The sequence below is a fragment of the Ciconia boyciana genome, chromosome 8 (genome assembly GCF_034638445.1).
Source record: "Ciconia boyciana chromosome 8, ASM3463844v1, whole genome shotgun sequence".
NCBI classification, from domain to species: Eukaryota; Metazoa; Chordata; class Aves; order Ciconiiformes; family Ciconiidae; genus Ciconia; species Ciconia boyciana.
The window spans coordinates 17,382,390-17,404,167 of record NC_132941.1 but is presented as its reverse complement, the minus strand read 5'-3'; the positions used below and the strand labels follow the sequence as shown (position 1 = coordinate 17,404,167).

The 21,778-nt window shown below is 37.7% G+C and overlaps 1 protein-coding gene across 9 annotated transcripts in view; it reads left to right on the top strand.

The window, feature by feature from the left end:
- The window catches only part of THSD4 (thrombospondin type 1 domain containing 4), a 348,910-nt gene that overhangs the window by 47,052 nt on the left and 280,080 nt on the right, over window positions 1-21,778 (top strand). For all 9 annotated transcript variants that reach the window (XM_072870146.1, XM_072870150.1, XM_072870148.1 and 6 more), the window contains one exon: window positions 10,161-10,590. In XM_072870146.1, the coding sequence (XP_072726247.1) occupies window positions 10,161-10,590 (430 nt within the window). The remainder of the gene's footprint in view (window positions 1-10,160; window positions 10,591-21,778) is intronic.

The window sequence follows — 21,778 nt, the reverse complement described above, 5'->3', positions numbered from 1 at the left end:
AGCTTTCTTAACCTTACTGCTGAACATTTCAACCCTTCCTGAAGTGGGTTGACTGAAGGAGGGGAGGGGAAGTGAGAATGCTGCTAGCATTTGGTCATATGTGAGACAGTGCATTTTGCCAGTGAATTATTGCCTGGTCAGTAAGGGGTGGAAACACAACAAAGCTCCCATCACAGTTGTAATGCATCTCAGCAGACAGAGTTCTGTGGTTACTTGCCTTGAATTTCTGCTTTTTTACCTGCCAGCTGCATAGTTACATTGTTCAGTCAAACCTTAAAGATGAAGCTAAGGGGAAAAACTTGTAGACTTGTAACTAAATTTTCTGGGATCAGCGGCATTAATTCAACTCATAGCAAAAGAGGACTGTAGTATTTTGCTTCAAATTCTGGAGTCCTATCTCAGTGTTGACAGTGACATAAATGAGGTTATATAGCACTTGCTGGGTGATCAGCAAAAGCCAATATAGTAAGTTATCGTACTGGGCATATTGCAACTGTGCTGGACTGGGGTGTTAGTGGTGATCTCTGAGGATGGAAAATTTCCTTTAAGATAGTCCACATGTATCTCTCTTATATTAATCCAATTAATTAAACCTGTTCCCAAGAGGCAATTTATATAGTGACCTTATTCATTAATTCGACTGTCAGAAAAATGTAAATATTTTTTGCCCCTAGTATAATAGAGAAATGAGAGAAGAATAACCCCTGTGGTATAATCCATTTTCCTACAGAAGATGCACTTTTTAGGTATAGTTGGTTACTCTGTGTCTTCTAGCAGTTGAAATTTTTAGGTCAAATATGCTCACAATAGTTTTAACACTCGTATAATACATGGGAAGTAGTGAATATCCACAAATCATGGTGTGGTTACCAAAGTTACCAGAAATGTAAACCAAACTAGTTAGTTCCATTGTTTTAGTTACCTTGATAATGAAAATCAGTAAAATGAAGTGAATGCCTACACCGATTTAATTGCAATGAAATGTGCTGATGAAGTGTGAATAATAGGCTATAAGAATCACAAGAATAATATGCTATAAGTGGCAAAAGAAATTTGTGATGATGGCTCCGCTTTCCAATGTGTAATACAGTCTTAGAAGGGGTGGTTTAACTCTTATGACCAAACATTTGACAAAGATAACTGCTCACCGCTTTAAGGCTGTTTTCTAGGTCAATGAGCAGATAGGTATGCATTTTCATAACATAAAACAGAGTCAAAGGGCTCCCTTCTTTCATTCATGTTTAAGTGATTTTCTCCAGATTGATTTAGAGCTGGTGAAAAGTGAGTACATGGAATGCAAAGCTGCACAGGGCTATGCTACAGTACTGAGAGGCTTTTGATGTGAATCAACCTGACTGTCGAGAGCTCTCCCTTTTGAGTAGGTGGAAATATACTCCCAGAGCCAGTAAATCATTCACTTTTGTTAAAAATTATTCTTGTGAAAGAATCTGCTAAAATAAAATACTGTGAGGTATAAACTTGATAGCAGTTATGACCAGGATAAGACGGTTTATTTTGTGACTTAAGAAAAGGAGGCCAAAAATGCATGGTGGACAGTCTTTTTAAAGTAATCTTTGTTAACTGTGTGCCTAAGAATATATAAAACATCAAAGAAAATTAAAAGCGGTAGGAGGGCTGGAAAGTAAATGATTGAATAGGACAGTTGTAGGCCAGTTACAGTTTTGAATTATGGAGGAAGTGCCAGGGATTAAAAATGTATATCTGAAATTATTTTAGGGATACTATTTTAGCAGTAATAAAAATAATAAAGTACATTAAAAATATATATACCCGTACCTATCCTGTTAACAGAAACTTACATAATTAGGACCTGTTTTTTCCATTTGAAGTTGAAGTTTTGTGTCTGCAAAGACTTCTTGGTGTCCTTTTATTTTTTTTCTTAATTACATTTTAAATATTGGAGTGATATTTCAATAACTTAATTACTGACAGGAATAGCTAATAAATCACTTTCAGGTCTTCAGAAACAAAATCAAGGCAACTCTAACTATATTAAATACTTGAACTCTATGTAAATGGGTAGTGTCCTTTAAAAGCTGTCAATTACAGTGATGTAATGCTGCTAAATAGATATTTTGCGATGATCTAAAATATTAGGTTAAATAGTGGTATACTTATCCACATAAATAGATTTAATTAAGTTAGAATATATGCAATTGATTTAGTTGAAGAGGATGGGGCCTACTAACTTAAGCATGTGTATAGTCCTGTTAAAACCATGATGGGTAGTAGGACTTCAATTTAAGCTAAAGAGCTTTGATAAGTATTGAAGGGGAATGAGCTCCTTTAGAACTAAGTTTCTAAGGGAATCAAAGAAATGCACTTTTGGAGCATTTTTTTAATAGAAATGAATAACTGCAATGCAAAAGCACAAATCAGTATAGTTTAAAAGACGTTTTGCAGTGGTACATAATGTGGAATATCATTTGGGAAATAAACCTATAAGTCACTCTTTCTTCTGTCTTTTCTCCCACTTTTGTCTTGCACATAGACCTCTGTTTCTGATGATAGATCACTGTTAAGTTCAGCTTGAGTAGGTGCTAGCTGTGGATTGATTGCTGTGTTGATAGGACAAAAATACAGCCAGCAACACTTCAGTGATTAGATTATAGGCAACTGCTTAATTCCCAAGTGAGAAGAATACGCAAGAACCTGAAAATGCTTGGGTCCTGGGCACCCAGAGCAGCGTCAGCCTACATGTGCAGTTAGACCAGACTCACTGATGAGATGAGTTTCCTTAGCATATTAGAGGACTTATCTGTTAATTCCAGGACAGGATTGCTGGTGAAGCAAGCCTCTGAAGATTTTGAAAAAAGCTTCAAACTTGACCAAACTCTCAAGAAAATTAAAAGAAAGTGCTAAGCGTTGGCTTCACATCTATCCAAATGCTCTGTGATGAGATTCTGCTGTCTTTCATTACGGTGGTGGTTGTGGCTGGGCTTACAGGGAAGAAAACTGTCTTCCTCTGCTTGCAGAATAATTTCTGCCAATAGACAAGAGAAAATTTTGAAAAAAGTCTCACGAAGCCTGCAATTCTTGTGCAGTTTTTCCTCCTCATCCCTGGTGAAACTGGTGGCTGAAGGCTGTTACCCTCCCAGGACATTACATTACTCCTTGAGAAACAGAGTGAAAAGTTGTGAATTCAAAATGAGGGAAACTGGCAGTTTCTTTGAGTTCGTTCTAAGAAAACATTCCACCAGTAGGACAACAAGTCTTCTGTGGTGTCATAAATGAGAGTTTTCGCTAATGTTCAACCTTGCAGATTTTCATTTACAAGAGAAGTATTTTGATACTAGAAGATAAGTTGAATGAAATGCTGCAAAGCTCATGTAAAATACATTCTTTATTCTGTCTGACATCAGAAGAGAAAGAAAACAAGTTATGCTTCAGCTGGAAGTGAGCCAGGGAACCTCTGTTTAGAGGATGGTGGGAGAAATGTAAAGAGAAAGGAAGTGATGAAAAAAGGGGAAAAAAATGAAAAAGGTATGTCGGAGAGAGGCTTTGTAAAGAGCACTTAGGAGAACAGGTGGAGGCCCGGGAAATCTGTAATCTTACTTGTGTATTTTAAACATGCTGCACATCCTTGGTTCAAAGAGGGTTTCTATTCAATATAAATAACCAGCCTACCAGCTCCGAAAGTACTTCATTCTTAGTGAACCTCAAGAACACTTGAGGTTCAAAGCATTGTTCTTAGCATAAACTCTATGAGGCAGTGACAATGCATTTATTTGCTGACCAAGGCACAGGTATGCTTGTGGCTAAAATGAGAAAAAGCTACTACAACAAAATTCCTTTTTGTCACTCAAAATGTGCTGCGAGGAGCCAGTTCTCACTATTCTCAGCTGTCTTATCCTCAGCATGAGAGAAATTGTTAATAGTTAGACCAATACGAATACTAGCTAATAATAATTATTTTAAAATATTTATTTTATTTTTTATATTATATATAAAAATATAATATATATTTATATATAAATATAATATTTTTATATAATATATAAAAATAAAATATTATATTATAATAATATGCTACAATCCTTACACTAATAGCACAAAACCTGATTTTCATACTTGTCTGGGCAAATGAATTTTTGAATTCAAGAATATATTTAGGTTGGCTTAAGTTTAAAGGGGCCCATCATTTTTGTTATCAAAGTGCTAAACAGATTTGTCTGAACAATCAGGGAGGTGTGTGTGTTTTATGAGAATTATGCCCAAAGAAAGAAGATTGCCAGATCTGCATTATACAGCTGTTATGCCTCTACTTGAGATGAACCAATAGATCAGAGATGTCTGCTGGCTATGGTCTGACATGAAACACTTAATGCAGCTACTTGCTTTTAAACATATTTTTTTCTGTTAAGCAATAATTTGCCTTTAGATAACTCTGTTCTTGGCATTTTTTCCCCCTTTGCTTGTCCATAGTACATGCAGTCTTCATCGTAACTGACTGCAAATGTTACTGAATACTACTTCTCCTCTTTTTATTCCCTCTTTCTTTTCTTCAATCCACTGAAGAACTGAACAACTTTTTATTATTAAGTGTTTATTTGATACACTAGACAGTTTGGCCAGAGAGCCTAACAGGTGATGGAGCTGGTGAGATTTACTTATCCTTGCCTTTTTGATTCTTCTTCCTTTCTGTTGCTTCTAATTCTTGAAGGGGTATTTAGGACCTTTCTCCATGCAAAGTATTGTAGACAATCGTTGATTTATATATTTTTATTAGAAGCAATTAAATAAAAGGCTTGACCTACATTAAATAGTTTTATTAACGTGAGTGGATCAGCAGTGGTAGAAATCTGACTGACATAAAGATATGCAGCCAAAAGCCCTCATGTAAAATTAACTGGCCTAGCATATGAGAAACTTGGGAGCATGTTGTTTCTCTACCGGAGCTGATGTGGCTGATCTGGGAGGAGAAACTTTTCTCCAAATGAAACAGATGTAGGATATGGACGTAGCTTTCCCCAGTCCTAAGTTGTCTCTGCACATCTAAGGACTGTATGGACCCTGAGAAGGAAGTGCACCTGACAAACCTATTAAATTTCCAACTATGAATGTTAATTTACAGGCAATGGAGAATTAGCATGACTGTTCTGCTAATGCAGTCATATTTGGTTCAGCTGAAAAGGGGACTGCTTTTGAAAAGATTGATGTAAAAGGTAATTGATAACTTCCTGAAGGGCCCAAGCATGTGCAGAAAGAGCACTGGATTTACACAAGTGAGAAACACTGAGTGAGGCTGCACAATAAAGTCCCAGGCTTCTTTTTCCTGTCACCTGATTTTCAAACAGTTGGTGTTTTCCCCTCTCTGGGAGTTGGGTTTCTTTTGATTTTTAAGTATTTATTGTATAGTTAAATGAGCAGTAAAGTGTTACTTTAACTGCTTCAGTTCTGAGCGTGATAATGCTCGTATCTTAGTGCCAGTGGTTGACTTCTCATATTTATCGGAGTTCAACCCTGCAATCCTTCTCATGATCAGTGCTCCACCTTATGGTTTTAATACCTGAGTAAATCAATCTATAAACAATTATCTGCTCTGCAGGGACCATGTTTATCAGAAGGAACCTAAGCATTATTTCTTATTGCTGTTTTCATATAGGGTATGTGAAGAGTTTTTATTGATGCAGTCATATCCTTGATATGTCAGTGCAGTGCAGCATGTTGCAGGTTTTGGAAATATATTAGAATCCTTTCGAAGTACAGCTATTTTAGGAATTGTGCTGGTGGGGCTCCATTCTGCTGCCAGACTCTCGTAATTATTTCTGTTAATGCTGGGGAACCATGGACTTGTAAAGACAGAATCTAACACCTTGCTGGAAAAGCTTTGTCAAAGTTGTCTAAAACTCAGAGTCTAAAACTCAGATCTTGCTCAAATTGGATTTTCAGAGTTTATCTGAGAGCTATTGACTGTGGTTCATACACTCAACTTCACTCCTGTAGGAACACATACTCAACATCCTATCCAAATGCTTTTCTTAACCATTGCTACATTAAGAAGGATGACTGTTGGTTTTTAGCATACCTGGGTATGTAAAGTCTAATGCTGCAAAATCTCACACTAGCTTAGGTCTGGCTAAGTAGGCACAAGGCTTAGGGGTGTGCTGTTACTTGCTAATTCTTTTTTCCTCCTTTACCTGTTGCATTAAATGAGAGTGCATCCCAACTCTGACCTGGTCATGATAGCATGCATTAAAAAAAAAAAAGAAAAGACCAATAAGGAGGAGCTTCCAAGCCATGCTGTGGGGAGGAGTAAGTTACATGCCTTATAATGAATATAGGTAATCATAATGAATGACAGGTAAGAAAAAGTCCTGCTGGCAACTGAAAACTCCTAACAAGCCATCAGGGCTTGACCTACTTCCATCTCCTACCAGAATATCAAAGCTGGGTTGATTTAGCATAAAGCAAACAGTGTCAGCAAGGTTAGTTTAATTCTGAGTATTAAGTTAATGGTAGATTTTGTCTGATTTTTCCTCCCCCTTTCCTTTCCCTGATTCCCCTTTCCCCATTGTTTTCTCATTTTGTATGGACCTACATAACACTCCCTCCCTCATTGCTGCATGACGTCATAAATTCTGCCTGACGCTCCCCAAGAATTATAAAAGTTAATTACCACCAAGCTATTTTTATAAGCTTCTTTATTACCTTTCAACAAACTGCATTCCTGATTTATAAGGATGTTGCCAAGTGTGAATGAAAGATGCTTTAAGGCAAAACAGACAGTGCTCGGAACAGTTTCAGTCCAGGCAATATTGATTTAAATGAATGCATGAACACTGATAAAGATGTTGATAATTAGAGGTTGTGTTACACTGTTTCCAGAAGTTTGCATGTTGAAAGAAATGTGATGTTCCCGGCTACAAAAAGTTAACCTTCCATTTCAGAGGAAGTGTGTTCCCATGAAAATTCCAGGTCATAATTACTGGACAAGCCGAGCAAATTGAAACTTGTATTCAGTGGTACACAGCAATGTTTTGGGTTATGCTGGCCGTAACTGTTACGAGGGAAGAGGCAAAGGAGAGGACTCACCCCTGATGAGCCTTGGTGCAACCACAGGCATGTCATCATAAGGGTGCTGGAAACTTGGGCTACCAGAAATGGTGCCTCACTTCTTCACCAGTGAGGACTCCAGCAACAATTCCAAGTTACAGTGTAGGAAAAGAAGCCAAGGTGAGACAGGAACTAACAGTAAGAATGTTGTTACTGCTTTCACTTCTTAGGTGCTGTTGTTTTATGTTTGTTGCAGTGATCAACCATTTTACAAGAAAAAAACTCTGGCTTCCCTCAAAATAAAATATTTCTAATTTTTGCAAATAATTTGATGAGATTCCAGCAGCTTTTGGACACTTGCTGCCTTCAACAATGAGTCCTCCTTTCAGATACTAGTCATTCTATGTTTAAGACTACTATATGCCCATTTCATAATTTTTTCCAGGCTGAAGAGTCCTAATTTATGTCACCATTTCTTGCATGTCCTTCAGTTCTTCTTAGTTCTGATTAATGACCCTGAAATGAAGATTAACAGTCAAACATCAGCCTCATTTTTGACCTTTTGCGTGACCTCTCCTAGTTTGCCAGGCAGCAGTTGCCTAGTTCTTCCAGGTGGGTTGGACGATGCATCTAGGTGTTCCTCTCTGGAAGAGTCTAGTGCTTGTTGCTGCAAAGGATTTCGGATTCAGAAGGCTGGGACAGAGACATATTCCTACCATTCCACTGATCTGCACATGGATTATTGGTCAGTTATTAGCAACTTTCTCCTCCTGTTGATGAAAAATGCAAGCAACCTGACTGTAGATGATACATTTGAAAGGCTAATTTCAGTAGACCTGCCACCCTCTGTCCACCCCTGCGAACACCACCTCATGCAGTCTGTGCTCCCTGCAATGAAGCAGTAACTTCCTCAATGCCAGGAGTTCTTGCCAAGGTTCGTATCACAGACACTTCAAATTTGGTGTGGTCAGGTTGAGAAGAAAACCGCTGTCTGTAAGAATCATTAGAGACGGGAGCAAGTAAAAATAAGGAGTTGTATCTGTTTTCCAAGATGAACCAATTTGCTCCAAAATCTAAGATGCTTCATGACAACTATGATACCAAAGTGTTTTCAGAGTGCAGAATATGACTAGAAATCTGAAGGAAGATTTTTTGTTTGTTTTGCTCTTGCTCAGAAATGAAGAGTTATGTTAAAAATCAACAGCAGCAACAGAAGGGGGAAAAAACAAAACAAAAGCCCCCAAAACCAAAAAACCCAACACAAAACTGTGCTCATTTAAATCAAGTTGGTTTTAGTCTCAACTTCTGAAATAATTCTCATTCATAATTTCTCTTTCTTTCCTCTCCTGTCCACTTACAGGAAGCTTTTTTCCCCTCCCTTAATGCCAAAAAACATTATACTAATTTTCTCTACTGTAACTACCAAAACCTACCTCAACAATGACCATCACAGTCACAGAACAGATTAACAGGTATAAACAGCTCAAGAGTGCTGGTCGCTTATCTGCCAGGGTAAATCAACACTCTTGTTCACACATCCTTGAGCCAGGAAGACTGATTAAAAGCCCCACGTGGCCATAAAGCTAGAATGTTAAGTAAATGGCTTCCAAGGTTCCCATGTAAGAAGAGTCTTGGGAGAATATAGGACTTGGGAAGAAAACAAACACAAGAAAAAACAAGCTCAAAGAAAAGTCTCTTTGATCTGGTGGCCGTCTGACATCTGGAACACTTCAGTTTCTAGAAAATAAGTATGTCAATTTATAACCTCCGGTTTTCACTGCAGTTCAAGTCTATTTTGTATATATCAAAAAATATAAATGCATTTTATGGACAGAAAGAAAATGACCTTCTTTTAGTGGTGTCTCCCTTCCTGAGCTGCAAAGATTACCCAAAACAGCTGTATTCACACATTGCTCTGAACTGGAAGAAATCTTTTTTGCCAACTTATTCTTCAGACTGCAGGACTAGAAATCAAGGCCTGATGCGATGTTGAGCTGTACAGGACGACAAGAAAAGCAAATGCAAATGAGCCTATTGCTTGCAGATAAAATTCCAGGATTAACTCTCTTGAATGTATGACCCAAATGTGGTAGTATTAATTTTGTGATTTTTCACTTGTAATTTGGAGCTGAGTTTCTAGACTGAGTCCGTTGTGTTGCTGTGAGTGTGCAGAGGACAAAACTACCCTCCAAGGAGTACCACTTGTTTGAGAGTGCTGGTACAGCTGTAATATGGCCCAAAACACAGGGTCTTCAGTAAGTAAGAAATCTGTGTGCAAGAGAGCAGACCTGAAACTTCTGTGATTAGTGCTGGGGCTGTCAAGCTCTTGTGTAATGTTTTAGTAATGTACAGTGAAAGGTGGGCTTTTATCCTGACAACAAATTGGGAGGTCATAACTTATTAATTAAATGTATTGCTAATCCATACTTTGTATATTAAAAAAAAAAAAAGAGTAAATCTGCTAGCCAAAGAAGAGAAAATAAACTGTGTACCATAATAAGAATATTTTCCTCCATTTGTCATCTTTCCCAGAGGTTTTTCAGTAATATTTTGATGTTCCTTATCCTTTTTCTGTTTCCATCTTTATTTCTTAAGTAGCAAATGAAGCAGAACCACAGGAGGCCTTTTAAATGGATACAAAATGTTTAATGATCTTTGCCACACTGAATTTAAATTTTCTTCTATAATTACTCAAATCCACAGTAGGGATTTCCTGCTGTTATGTATCTCAAGCTCCTCAGAAACATGGTTATGAATTTTAGGAATATACAGCTTTGATTCTCTGAAATTCCATTTTAAAGGAGAGTCCTAGGGATTAAAAGAACAACAACGACCTCCCCTCAAACTGCTACTTTATACCATACCTAACCATTTGCCTTTGCTAGTTGAAACTAAGTGAGTTCCCGTGTGACTCTCAGCCAAAGAGGGCCCCGGGGTTTAGTTCAACCAGTAGACTTCTTCAGAGATTCCCAATACACCAAGCAAGACTACAGCTTGTACATATTTTCTGTAAAATAGATTGAAATTTCTGGTTACCTGTTGCTTTGCAGTGAATAACTTTGACAAATAAGTCATGTAAGTATATAACTGCTCCTTCACTTATGAATACAGTAACTGTTTTCTCTCTCTTTCTCTGTTTTTAGAAGCAGAAACAGAAATCCTATTGGTCCAGGAAAGTATGGATATGGAAAAGTGCCATACATTTTACCTTTACAAACTGATACTGGTCAGCAGCCTCAGAAACTTCGGAGGCAGCGACAGTCATCAAGGAACCATGTATTTCATCAGAGTCCAAGTCTCATGAACACTTACAGCCAGGCAGCTAGTCCTTCACTTCAACATGGGAGTCTTTATCAAGAAGAAAGTGGGCCTCAGGCTGGACATCAAGTCCTGGGACCCTCAGTTTATCAGTCATCTTCATTTCCTGTATCTCAAAGCCTGTTTCACAGCAGTGACTCAAACCATCATGGGTCTGCATCACACCAGGCAGTCCAGAGTCAGCCCCAGCCTCAAAGGGCTGCAGCAATTGTGTGCATTGGCACCTACAAGCAATATAAACTCTGCAACACAAACGTAAGTGTGGTTTTCCTATATATAAATTGTTGGACAGCTGTTGGTTTTCCCTAGTATGCTAAGTGTTCACATAGTCAAGAAGCTAAGTTGAACATTGTTTTTTATTAATTTAATGAAATTTTTTGTGAACTTATTTTAAAGTGTCTTAGGGAATACTGAAAGTAGATGCATAATATTATAGTTACCTAATACCATACCTTCAAGGATTTTAAGCAGTCACTAAACCTACCAATACGTACCATTCTAATTTAATAGAGGGAGGAACTAAGTCACAGACCAGTTTAATATTTTTCCATGTAAAAAATGGAAAAATGGAGTTGGGGTAGACCACGTTATGAAGGCTCCCTACTTCTCAATCCCATAAGATAAGGCTATCCTTTTGGGAATGCTAGTCGTGCTCTAAATAGGATTTAGAGCCAGCACCCAGTAGCCTAGATCACTCCTATATCTTTTCATGGTGCTGTGTGCATTCTATGACACATGCTACTTTTACCAGCATTCAAGCTCTACATGCTTTGATTTTGGCTTCCTAGTTTATTGGAGAGAAAATCTGTTCCGTGTTAATTTTTAAATAAAACTTTGTTATTACTTCATTCAAAAATGTTTGGCTGGGTGTAGCTCTATGCTCTGGGGCAGTCTCCCATTGTATGTGGGAGGCTAGTGAGGTTTTGCTGTTTCTCCCCACAAGCAATTTTCATCCTGCTAAAATTTACAGTTTCTGGCTGTGTCATTTTAGTATTTCATAAAGTATCTCTTCCTAATATTTGCATCTTATTTGGGCTACTAATCTAACGTAATGTCGCAAACTCAAAGCAGCTTGTATTAGAAGCAGGATGTTCAAGAATGGTCCCAGTGTGTTGACACAACAAGCCATATTTTTCTGGGTGGGTACACATCTGATTCTTCTTCCTTTTAGAAATCCTATTTCACTTAGTGGAAGCCTGTATAGTGGAGATGTAGCAACAGAACATATGATCAGGATAACAAAAGCACGACCTAAGCAAATCAGATGAGTGCCTTTTTGCCTCTTAGTGTAGCAGTTATTACATTTGCTTTATTTATTAATAAAGTCTGTTGATTGAAGAGACCTAATGTCAAGAAAGTTTTAGGGTATTTGTCTGAAACGGGAAACATGAAAGGGCTAGTTTGAGCCTCTGAGAATAGTCTCTGGTACAAATTGCTCTTTTGAAAAACACTTTCTGTTTTTTGAAGCAAAATGGGAAATTAACTTAGTGCATGGGCATTAATTTGAAAAGTTTTCTGTGCCGAATTTGCTCACTGGTGTCCAAGTGATACACAAATGTCCCAGTCTTTATTTCATCCCTTACTGCATCAAGGCAAAAAGTTGGACAGTATTCTGCCTGACTTAAGAAATGTAACAAAATCCTTTCCAGGAAAGATCTCTTTTCAGAGAGCAAGGGGTGAGGAAGTTGGAAATGAGGTGGAAGAACGAGGCAATCCCAGATGGTCAAGGTATGGGAAAGAAGGTTTGTAGAGGAAATTTGTTGAGAATGACAGGTGGGCTAGAGAGAAGAGGGCTGTGAGCTTGTGAGTTAGACAGTGGCAAGACATGCAGGGCAGTATGATGAGTGGTCTGGCCATTGGCAAATTTCTTTTGGTAGCAGGGGAACTGGAGTGAAAATATTTTCATGTTAATTTTAGAAACTGTGGTTTAAACAGAAGACTTCAATACATGAAGAGGAAAAAACAGGCGAGCGTACTGTTGCTGCATCTTTGCCATTGTTGCATGTATAAATGCAGTTATAAAGAAATAATAATTTATATTACAGGAGACTTTTAATAACAAAGAGAAATTGTAGGTGATGCAGCTCCTCCTAGGCATGGAACTCATAGTGATATTCTTTATTTAGTAACATTGCTGTTACCCTCGGAGAAGCTGTAATTGCTATTCAGGGTTATTTTTCTCCCTAGAATGTGGTAATTAATATAATTGTGAAAAAGAAGTTGCGAAGAACAGTTTTACTATAAAGGCCAGGATGAGAGCAAAACAAGGCCGATAGTGTTTCACTTTGCTTGTTCTTCCTGATTAAATGCTTCTGCACGTGGGCTTTAATTTAATTTATTGGCATTGACATGTACCAGTCATCTTGCCAGCATGCAGAGAACAGTGTTTTTTTCTTTCTTTTTCTTTTTTCTTTTTTAATTCTTCCTGGAGCATACCAAAAATGAAAATCTCATTTATTGAGAGGAAAGCATTCTGTTAACGGTTATCCTGGTGTTTGGCCACTCCCTCTACAGTTTCTCCTAAGGGCAGTTAATTAATAACAAATTAAGTCAATCTGCCTTGGTCCATTAGGTCATTTCCTCATTATTGTACATTTATTGTTTTTTCATTAATAGCTGAACTCATTTTACATGACTGACAGCTTGATTCATAAAAGTTAAACTTATGGGTTTTGGTTAGGGACAACCTCGGAAGTGCTTGTGTTTGTTCAAGTGTTTCTGCAGGTCGTTAAACCTATTTTCTTATTGTACAAGTGGCTTCCCCTCTTCAGCACCTTGCATATAGGCTTTGTACGTGCTCACCTCAGAATATACAGCTGCCTGTCACCTCCTTCAGCAGGAGACAGGCGGTGAACATCTGTCCTTTACACACAAACAGTACTGACAGATCTTACTGAAACCATAAGCTATTCGCAATACAATACGATTCTTCAGATGTGGTCTGTATTCCTCCAGATGGGAGGGGTGATAAGTAAATCTTCCTTACTTCCCCCTGCGTTAAAGGAAAGAGAATTATACGGGCATGTGGGTGAAGTAGAATTTGGAAGCAAACTTGTTTGCGTTGTTTGTCACCAGAACAAAGGGAGCAACTCAAATGGAACATTTGTTTACTGAGCACTTTTTGTTATTAATTGTCTCGAGCATTGCCAAGTCACTAGCTCTTGGTGAGCGTCTGAATGTGTGAGAATATATTTGTAAATTAACTTCAGGCTGAGGGTTGCTTGGGCAGTGTGCACAAGGAAGCTTTCAGGGTTTTGGACATTCAAGCCTACTTGTTTTGCAGTGTAAATTTGGTGATACAGAGTGCCCTTTTTTCAAGTCAATTTTATCTAATTTATTTTATTTTTTGTCAGACATACAGTGAATTATGGCATATTGGTAAAGACATCAATTCTTAGTATGTCTCTACCCTTAATAAGTGGAGACCTTATTGCAGCCTTTCAGTGCTTAAAGGGGGCTTATGAGAAAGATGGAGAGAGACTTTTTACCAAGGCTTGTAGTGTCAGGACAAGGGGCAACCATTTTAAACTAAAAGAGGGTAGGTTTAGATTGGATGTAAGGAAGAAATTTTTTATGGTGAGGGTGGTGAAACACTGGCACAGGTTGCTCAGAGGTGGTAGATGCCCCATCCCTGGAAACATGCAAGGCCAGGCTGGACAGGGCTCTGAGCAACCTGATCTAGCGAAAGATGTCCCTGCCCATGACAGGGGGTTGGACTAGATTATCTTTAAAGGTCACTTCCAACCCAAACCGTTCTATGATTCTATGTTGTCCTTGGTGGTGAGTTCAGGGCAGAAGGCCCCGCTTACCCTGACACCTTGTTACCTCTCCTCTTCTGCAGTTCCCACTTTCCAAATTGCACCAATACAGTTGAGCCTGAAGTCACATAGTAATCATGACCACTTAAAAGCTCTGGTTAGAAAACCTGTAATATAAAATAGTGATTGTTTTGGTGATTCAGTTACAGTGCAGCAAGGAGTATGAAAAAACAGGCAGAGAAATTCATACGCGAGTTTCACCATGAAGAGCAATGCAAAATGGATGTAAAATCTAAATTATCTTTAGCTATGGATTGAGGTATGTTTTTGACCAAGTTTATACTTTTACTTGTATATGAATTTGCAAAAACCAAGCTAAAATGTATGAAAGACTCATTGTTGAGAGCTCAGCGAGGTATTTATGGATGAAGTTTTGCTGAGTTTGTCCAGTTTCATTCACAGTTGCTAGCTTGCCCAGTGGTTCATGTGGGTTACTGTCATGTCTCCAGTTAGACTATGTTGTCTTTCCCAGTATCTTATGTGACTGCTACTTAGCAAGAAGTCAGTTGTGTTTTGGAGAAGTATCTAGATAGGATCAGAAAACAATGATTACTTTTACTTTCTTATCATGACTCTTCAGCTATACATTATTCTGGTAGCACGGCTTTGGAAAATCCGGCTTTTGGTTCTGAATAAGGGTTCTCTACTTGGATCTGTGCTCCTGTGTGCAGACCACTTGAGAATGGCACCTTAGCAGGGAATGCAAAATATCTGAAAAGACAATTTTGGAAATGGAAAGAGGTTTTACAGTTGAAGAGATGAGGTGAGGTAAAAGGCTCAGGGCCAATGCCCAGCTCTATCATGATGGGAGAAATTAATGTATTTAATTTTCTAAAAAAAATATTAATGATGGTGATACTAATTTTGACTGGTGTGAGTTAAAAATTTTCCATTGGAAGGCTTTTTTGGATGCAGAACCCTAATTAAATAGAATTGAAATGTTCTGCAGGAATGTGTTGAGTCCATTAAAACCCGATGTGCTTTTCTGTCACCTAAGCACATAGGTAGGCATTGGCAGGCTCCCTTGGCACCTGGGATCTTGGGCCATTTCACCAGCTTGCTGGCATTCTGTCCAAGTGCTTTTGAAAGTTTTCCACTCTATAGAAAATGAAACATTTCCAATGTTTCAAGTTTTAACAAAGGTAGAAGTAGAAATGTTTAATTTTGTATGGAACAGAAAAAGTAATTCCCAGAGAGGTCTTTTCAGAAGTGATATGGGGTGCTGCAAGGATGTGTGCACTCTGTAATGTAGTTGGGATGCTCAGATACTGAGGAAAAGACAAACAGAATACTTGTATTTTTATGAGAACTTTTTTTTTTTTAAACTGAAAAGCCCCTTCTTATTCCCAAAGAGCTACTCTGTGGTTTGTTTATTCTCATTTTGAGATTTGTATAGAGTAGGTATTTGACATAAGTGGCAAAGTGGGGTTATGATGACATATCTTTTCCTGAGGAAATTCAACCTTGACTTTATGTGAGGAATTTTCCCGCCGAACACTGAGGGATTGTATGTATGTTTGGTAGTCTGACAGTCCGTGGGTGTATACGAACTTATTAAAAGCTTACATTACTTTGTGTTGTACTGTCCTTTCTTTGACTGTTTTGATATTTGCAGCAGAATTTTATAAATATTAATTCAGAATGTGTTGTTAGTAATATGAGCTTAATTTACCAGGCACTGGCACAGAGATACCGCTCATAAAATGTCCTACGTAGTTTGATCAATTGTCCCTTGTATACAAAAGAGTCACAGAGAGACATTTGATAAAGCTCTTGGACCACAGTTGTTTCCTCTGCATCTCTGCACTGTGGCTTTATGACGTCCCCTTCAACAACTGAGAACACTGTATTAGAAAATATTTTGCCTTGTGATGTTTTTATTAGAACTTAAATGATTATCCACAAGTGTGCCTGTACTTGTGGCAGTAACAGAACACAAAGTTAGCTGTTTTACACAAATTAGTTATTACTAGGTTAATTAGTTACTAATCTAGTAAAATGTTCATAATAAGGCCAAAATCACACAATTCAGAAAATTTTGATGTCTAGAGGCTTATGGTTTTTAATTGAAAATTCAATTACTTACTTTGATCAATAAATCTAAGTTATTTTAAACTAATTCAGCATCTAGGAGTCCAAGAGTCATGCTCTAATGTCCTGTTGTGCTAAGAAGTATAAAAACACAGACCAAAAAGATAGGTGCAGGTAAAAATTGGGTAATGTATACATGGCTACAGTCATAGCCCATATTCTCCAGCTCAGGGAGAAGTGACCCGTGGGATCTGTAATGTTCTTATGATGACTCTCTGCATCATACAGAAATTATGAAATTTTTCTCTTTTTCCAAAGACAATTTCATAAGATATAAATAAAATATAGTAGAGCCTAGGATAGAATAAACACCTTAAGGCAATAAAACAGAAATAGTCCACTGGAAAATGAAGGTTGAGAGTATGCATCAGTGATAAAAAAATCTACAAAATGTGTGAGAGCATTATCAGAAAGACACAGTAAGAAACGTAAATATTCATTTTACACATAGAGTAATTATATCTTTTTTAAGGCAAGAAATGCCAACATTGCCATAATTAGTCAATGAAACCATCTTAATTCTGCCTTGTGTTGTGCTGAACAAACTTTTTTATGATTGAGGCATTTTGTGACATGCTTCTAGTTTGAGTTCTGATTTTAATGAATGGCACCAACCCCTTTTACCCATGTTTTCAACTCAAATGTTATGAAAGAAGAAGTGGGATTCACACCATAAATTTGGAAAATCTGTAGCGAGTGTCTGTGCTGACTGCGATCATGTTTACTGCATAGACAATAGTACTGCTTTTGAAGCAGTGGCCATACAGAACTTCAGATTAAATATGAAGTATCTCAAACCATTATGAATATAGCTCAGGACAATGTACCATGGTTAAAGTTCTCTCCATGTGAAAATCCCCCCTCATGTAAAAATATCCGAATAATCCTTGTGACGTTCAACCTAAGTTTTCGACTTCTTTCTTGTATTTCATGCTATTGCTCCTAAATATCTTAGGGAATTCTCTTGTCTGTTCTTGGTGTTTATACATGGTAGACAGTTTTGATATTTTAGCATAAGAGTTAGCCAATTCATATACATTTAGCACCATTGGTATGTTTGGGGTTTAGCTTGAGCACTCTGGGAGCTGAATTTTCCAGAGGCTCTGTCAACTTCCCAATATATATTTTTCTTGATTTTTAATGTACAGAAGTACTTCAAAAGGTATGCTTAACAGTAGTACTTCACTATTTTACGATAGTGCAGGAAGCATTGAACTGTTTTTTTCTTCTGTGAGGTTTATTTTGAAGTTCTGATCCTGTTAAATGGGTTGCATGGTGAAGTTGGAGAAGACACTGTACTGGTTGAAGTTGAGTGAATTTGTGTCTAAGAATAGCAGAAGATTCAGACCCTCATTTATGTGTAGTAATAACATGATATAAAAATGTTAATAATTCATCTAAGTGCCTCAGAATCAAAACCAATGCATATCAGTTGGCTAAAACATTTGTTTCCTAACTTCCCGATGAACCTATGAATGGTAGGTTTCATGTAGCCATTGGAATTGTCCAGTAAGTTACCTTTCTAATTCTTAGAGTAAATGGAATGCATGTGTTACGCAGGACAGGAAAGGGGAAAAAGATCCACAGTTATCCTATCACTTAATCAGTTTTGAATAGCAGCATTAGCACTTAAAATATTGTGGAGTGATTCGGAAACTTCATTTGGATGCTTGTCAAATTTAAGCGATTTTTTTGTTGTTCCGGAATAAAGCATGACTGCAGGGTGATTAAGATGCATTGCCTGGTTATTGTTCAGACATAACCTCTGTGCCAAGTTTTAAAGAGGAAACTAATCAATGAAAATTGTGACTTCAGAGTTGCAGCCAGATGGTTGCATTCCTGACATATTTGTAGATTTGTTTAACTGGGTACTGTAAATTTGAGTAGTTGTCATTTATCAATAGAGACAAGTGTTGTGGGAGATATTTTAAGGCATTCCAGCTTGTCTTTGTTTCTTTTTGTCAATTCATATTGACAAAAGTCTTTGTCTGAAATTCTGGTGCGTAATTATTCCACACTCCTATAATTTGAACAACAAATTTGCTTTTTAGTCATGTTTTAGTTTAATTGTATCCAGGTTTTCGAAGCAGAGGAAGCTACAGATGTCTAGAAACTTTGATCAGTGGAAATCCCCTGAAATAGTTTACAAAATTTTTTTGTTTAAATGTTGTTTTTATGAACATTTGTTAACTATTCCCATTAATTACAGGTATAGAAACCACCCACTGTCAGATGTCAGCATCTGCTTTGGTACATGAAAGGAGTAATTTTTTCCTGGTATTTTCAGGAGATTGGTTCAGTACTGCTGGTAACAATGAACAAGTTTAAGGTGCATTTTCAAGCCAGATAGCAGGAAAAGAACATAAATTACATGAATACAGGAACTTGCAGTGAAAGTACCCACCAGTACAATCCCGATCCTCTCTTGTACTGACTGAGGTGAGTGCAGGAAGAAGGAAGTGCAGGAGAAGCTGCCAAAGTTAAGCTAAGGGTGCTGAAAGAGAAGTGGTCTGCTAGCAATGCCGGTGCTAGTTTTTAGTTTTGTGAGTTTTTTTTAATTTTAGATTTTTAAGCAGGGCCCGAAAACAACAAATGGCCAAAACTCATGTAGAAAGTTAGGAAACATAAATATAAGATTACCTCTAGCAAGCATGTGTTCCTTTGTCTAAACACAGAACAGTTGTGTTGAAGGATGGTAGTCCAAACCCTCTCCCTCAGAAGTGATGAAAATGGAAGTTGGCACTACATGCCCTGTGGTGCCCAGAACAGTTAAATGAGACTTTTGCATATGGTGCATTAAGAGCTAACTGCATACAGAACAATGCAAAACCCAGAAATAATTAAAGCAGTGGTGATATTGGGGGGGGGCAAAAAAATCAGGCTGTGATGCTCTGTCTCATCTTTGCTAGTACTTCATCAAGTGTGCTGTGTGTTTGTCCAGAAATAACACCTCTGTGGGCAGCATATTGCACATGTAGAGACATGCAAGTGTAAATAATAAAACAGAGTTTCTTTCTAGTGATAGGTTGGTAAGGCTGTTTATCTTCAAACTCTTGACTTGTATTTGTGGAAAAGCCAATTGTGTATTTTTTTATATCTGTCACCACAGTGTTAGAGAGGCAATGGGTGATCTGTAGGGGGAAGAAGCCAGGGAAACATCCCTGCCTCTTTCTGCAAACCGTCTTTGGTTTTTGGCTTCAACATTCAGTAACTTCCCAGACAAGCAATGTACTGTTTTCTTTTTCTGTATTTCTGTTTGCATTATCATTTGTTAAAGATAGCAAGCATACTAATTATCTTGACGGCTGTTTTGAGACCTCAGTTTGGGTCGCTTTTTGATGATAGTTTTTTGTGATGGTGTGTAGTTTTACTTTGAGCAGCAAAGTGCCATTAAAAGGACTCTCTTAATGTGACAAAGACAAACTTGCGAAGGTTTAGAGCTTCCAGAACTAGAATTTTGTCAGCAATCCTATGGTAACTCTTGTGTGTTAAGAAAATTATTTAATTACCTGATAATATATTATTTTACCCCAGGGTCCCTGCATAGATCAACAGCTTAGTCATTAGTGATACACTACTCAATGTTATTCTCTTTATTTTTCAGCTTTTGGCTCCCTGCCTTAAAAATGCTCCTTGCAGAAGATGAGGCTTCTCTAAGGACTAGTCGTTGATACTATTACTGCCGTCTTTGATTTAACATTCACAAAGCTGCTGTGTGATACCAAGATCTAATCTCTATTGTAAGAAAGGGAGCTGAGATATGGAAGAATGAGGTTTAAAAGAAGTGTTCAATAATTTAATGCCCCATGTCGAGTAATTGGGATTGGATTTTTTTTCCCATGTTCAGTATCATATTTATTACTTGACAGTAGTCACAGCAAAATTTGCATTGGCCAAAACTGTAATTATGATTTGGCAGCTCATCTGCAAATCAGATCCAGAGGTTTTCAGTCAGACCCCCAAAATGGAAACTACATAGTTCACAAACTGAGAAAGGATTGGATTAAGTAAACTGCACCATAGGTGACATTTTTTTGCCCAAAACTGGTAGAATAGCTAGTTTCAGAAACTGCAGAACATCTTTCATGTTCCTTATTCTGTATGCCCATTGTATACCTACTAGCTTCTACAGTGAATGAGACAGAGATTATATAAATAACTCTTCTAACTAAACATTCACGATTCATCCCCAGAGTAAGTCATAGAATTAATGAGTCATAGATCATACAGAAAAAATAGTATGTAATCATATAGTTGAGAAAGGACCTCACAGGCAAAAAGAGCCAAATTATATAGTAATTGCATGGACAATCTCTTCTAAGTTGAGGTTAAACATTCTTTTAATGTCCTGTGACTTACTGTATGTAACTTTATAGTTTTAAAACAAAAACAAAAAAGCCTTCAAAACCAGAATGCCATCGCGTGATCTGTCACTATTCACAGGACTCATCAGACCATTGCAGTTGAGCCAATGGTAGAAGGAATTTACCCTCTACTACTACTACAGGGCAATGCAAATGCTTTACCATGGTGTTCATAGGTTTTTCTCACCACAGGTGTTTCTGCCATTTCTCCAAATACAGCCCATCTCTGCTCCTTTCCTCTAGACGAAGCTGTCCCACTGTGTTTTCTTGCTCAGTCACACTTCTCACTTTCTTAGTACCTTGTCTAATATTTTTCATCTCTTCTCCCCATCTCTTGTGCCTCCAATTTCTCCTTCTTCTACTTAGGTTCACCAGCTTCTCTCCAGTTTCATCCAGTTTCAATTCCTTCTTAGTACCTTCTTCAGCTGACTTGCTCATCCAGTCTCATCTCTTGAATCCCAATCCCAAGATTTATCCAAGTTTTTCTGAAATATTCCATGCATTTTAGGTACAGGCATTTGTATTAGGCCGCTTCCTTGCTTTGTCCATGCTGCCTGCAGCAGGCTCAAGGGGTTATTAAGAGCAGAACAGAGAGATGTCTTGTTTTCATTTCCAGTGCCTGCCCCTAATACACACCTCAGGAGCACGTACCAATAATTGCTGGAAAACTTCTCAGCCTCTTTTAGCCTCAGATGTGGAACACACTTCTTGTAAACAGATTGTTCCAGTAGTTTAGCTGCAAAACTTTAAAAAGTTTTGACTGAATGTGTACGAAGTATGATTATCAGCATTCTTTTCAAAATCCTGTGGCCTGGCTATATTTGGGTAGATTTCCATATAAAAGGCAGAGGATGCATTCTTGACAAAAAACACTTTCCTGGCTGACTTCATTTCACTCATTAAAAAAAAATGGGCAGTTATATTTTGGGGGGGAAAAAAAAATCAGAATATTTGAAGCATGGGAAGAAAATAAAAGATTTATCCCCTCTTGATTTCCTTCAGACTCATTCTTGAATTAAATACTTCAGTCAAAAAAATGAGACTAAGACAGATACCAGGAGCAGAATGTTTTAGTCTGAATGGTTAAAGTTTGACGAACTCATAAGTAAATGGACAGTGCTACCAGCTGTAGCTATTACCCAAGCATTATAAAATATGGTAGGTGTATCT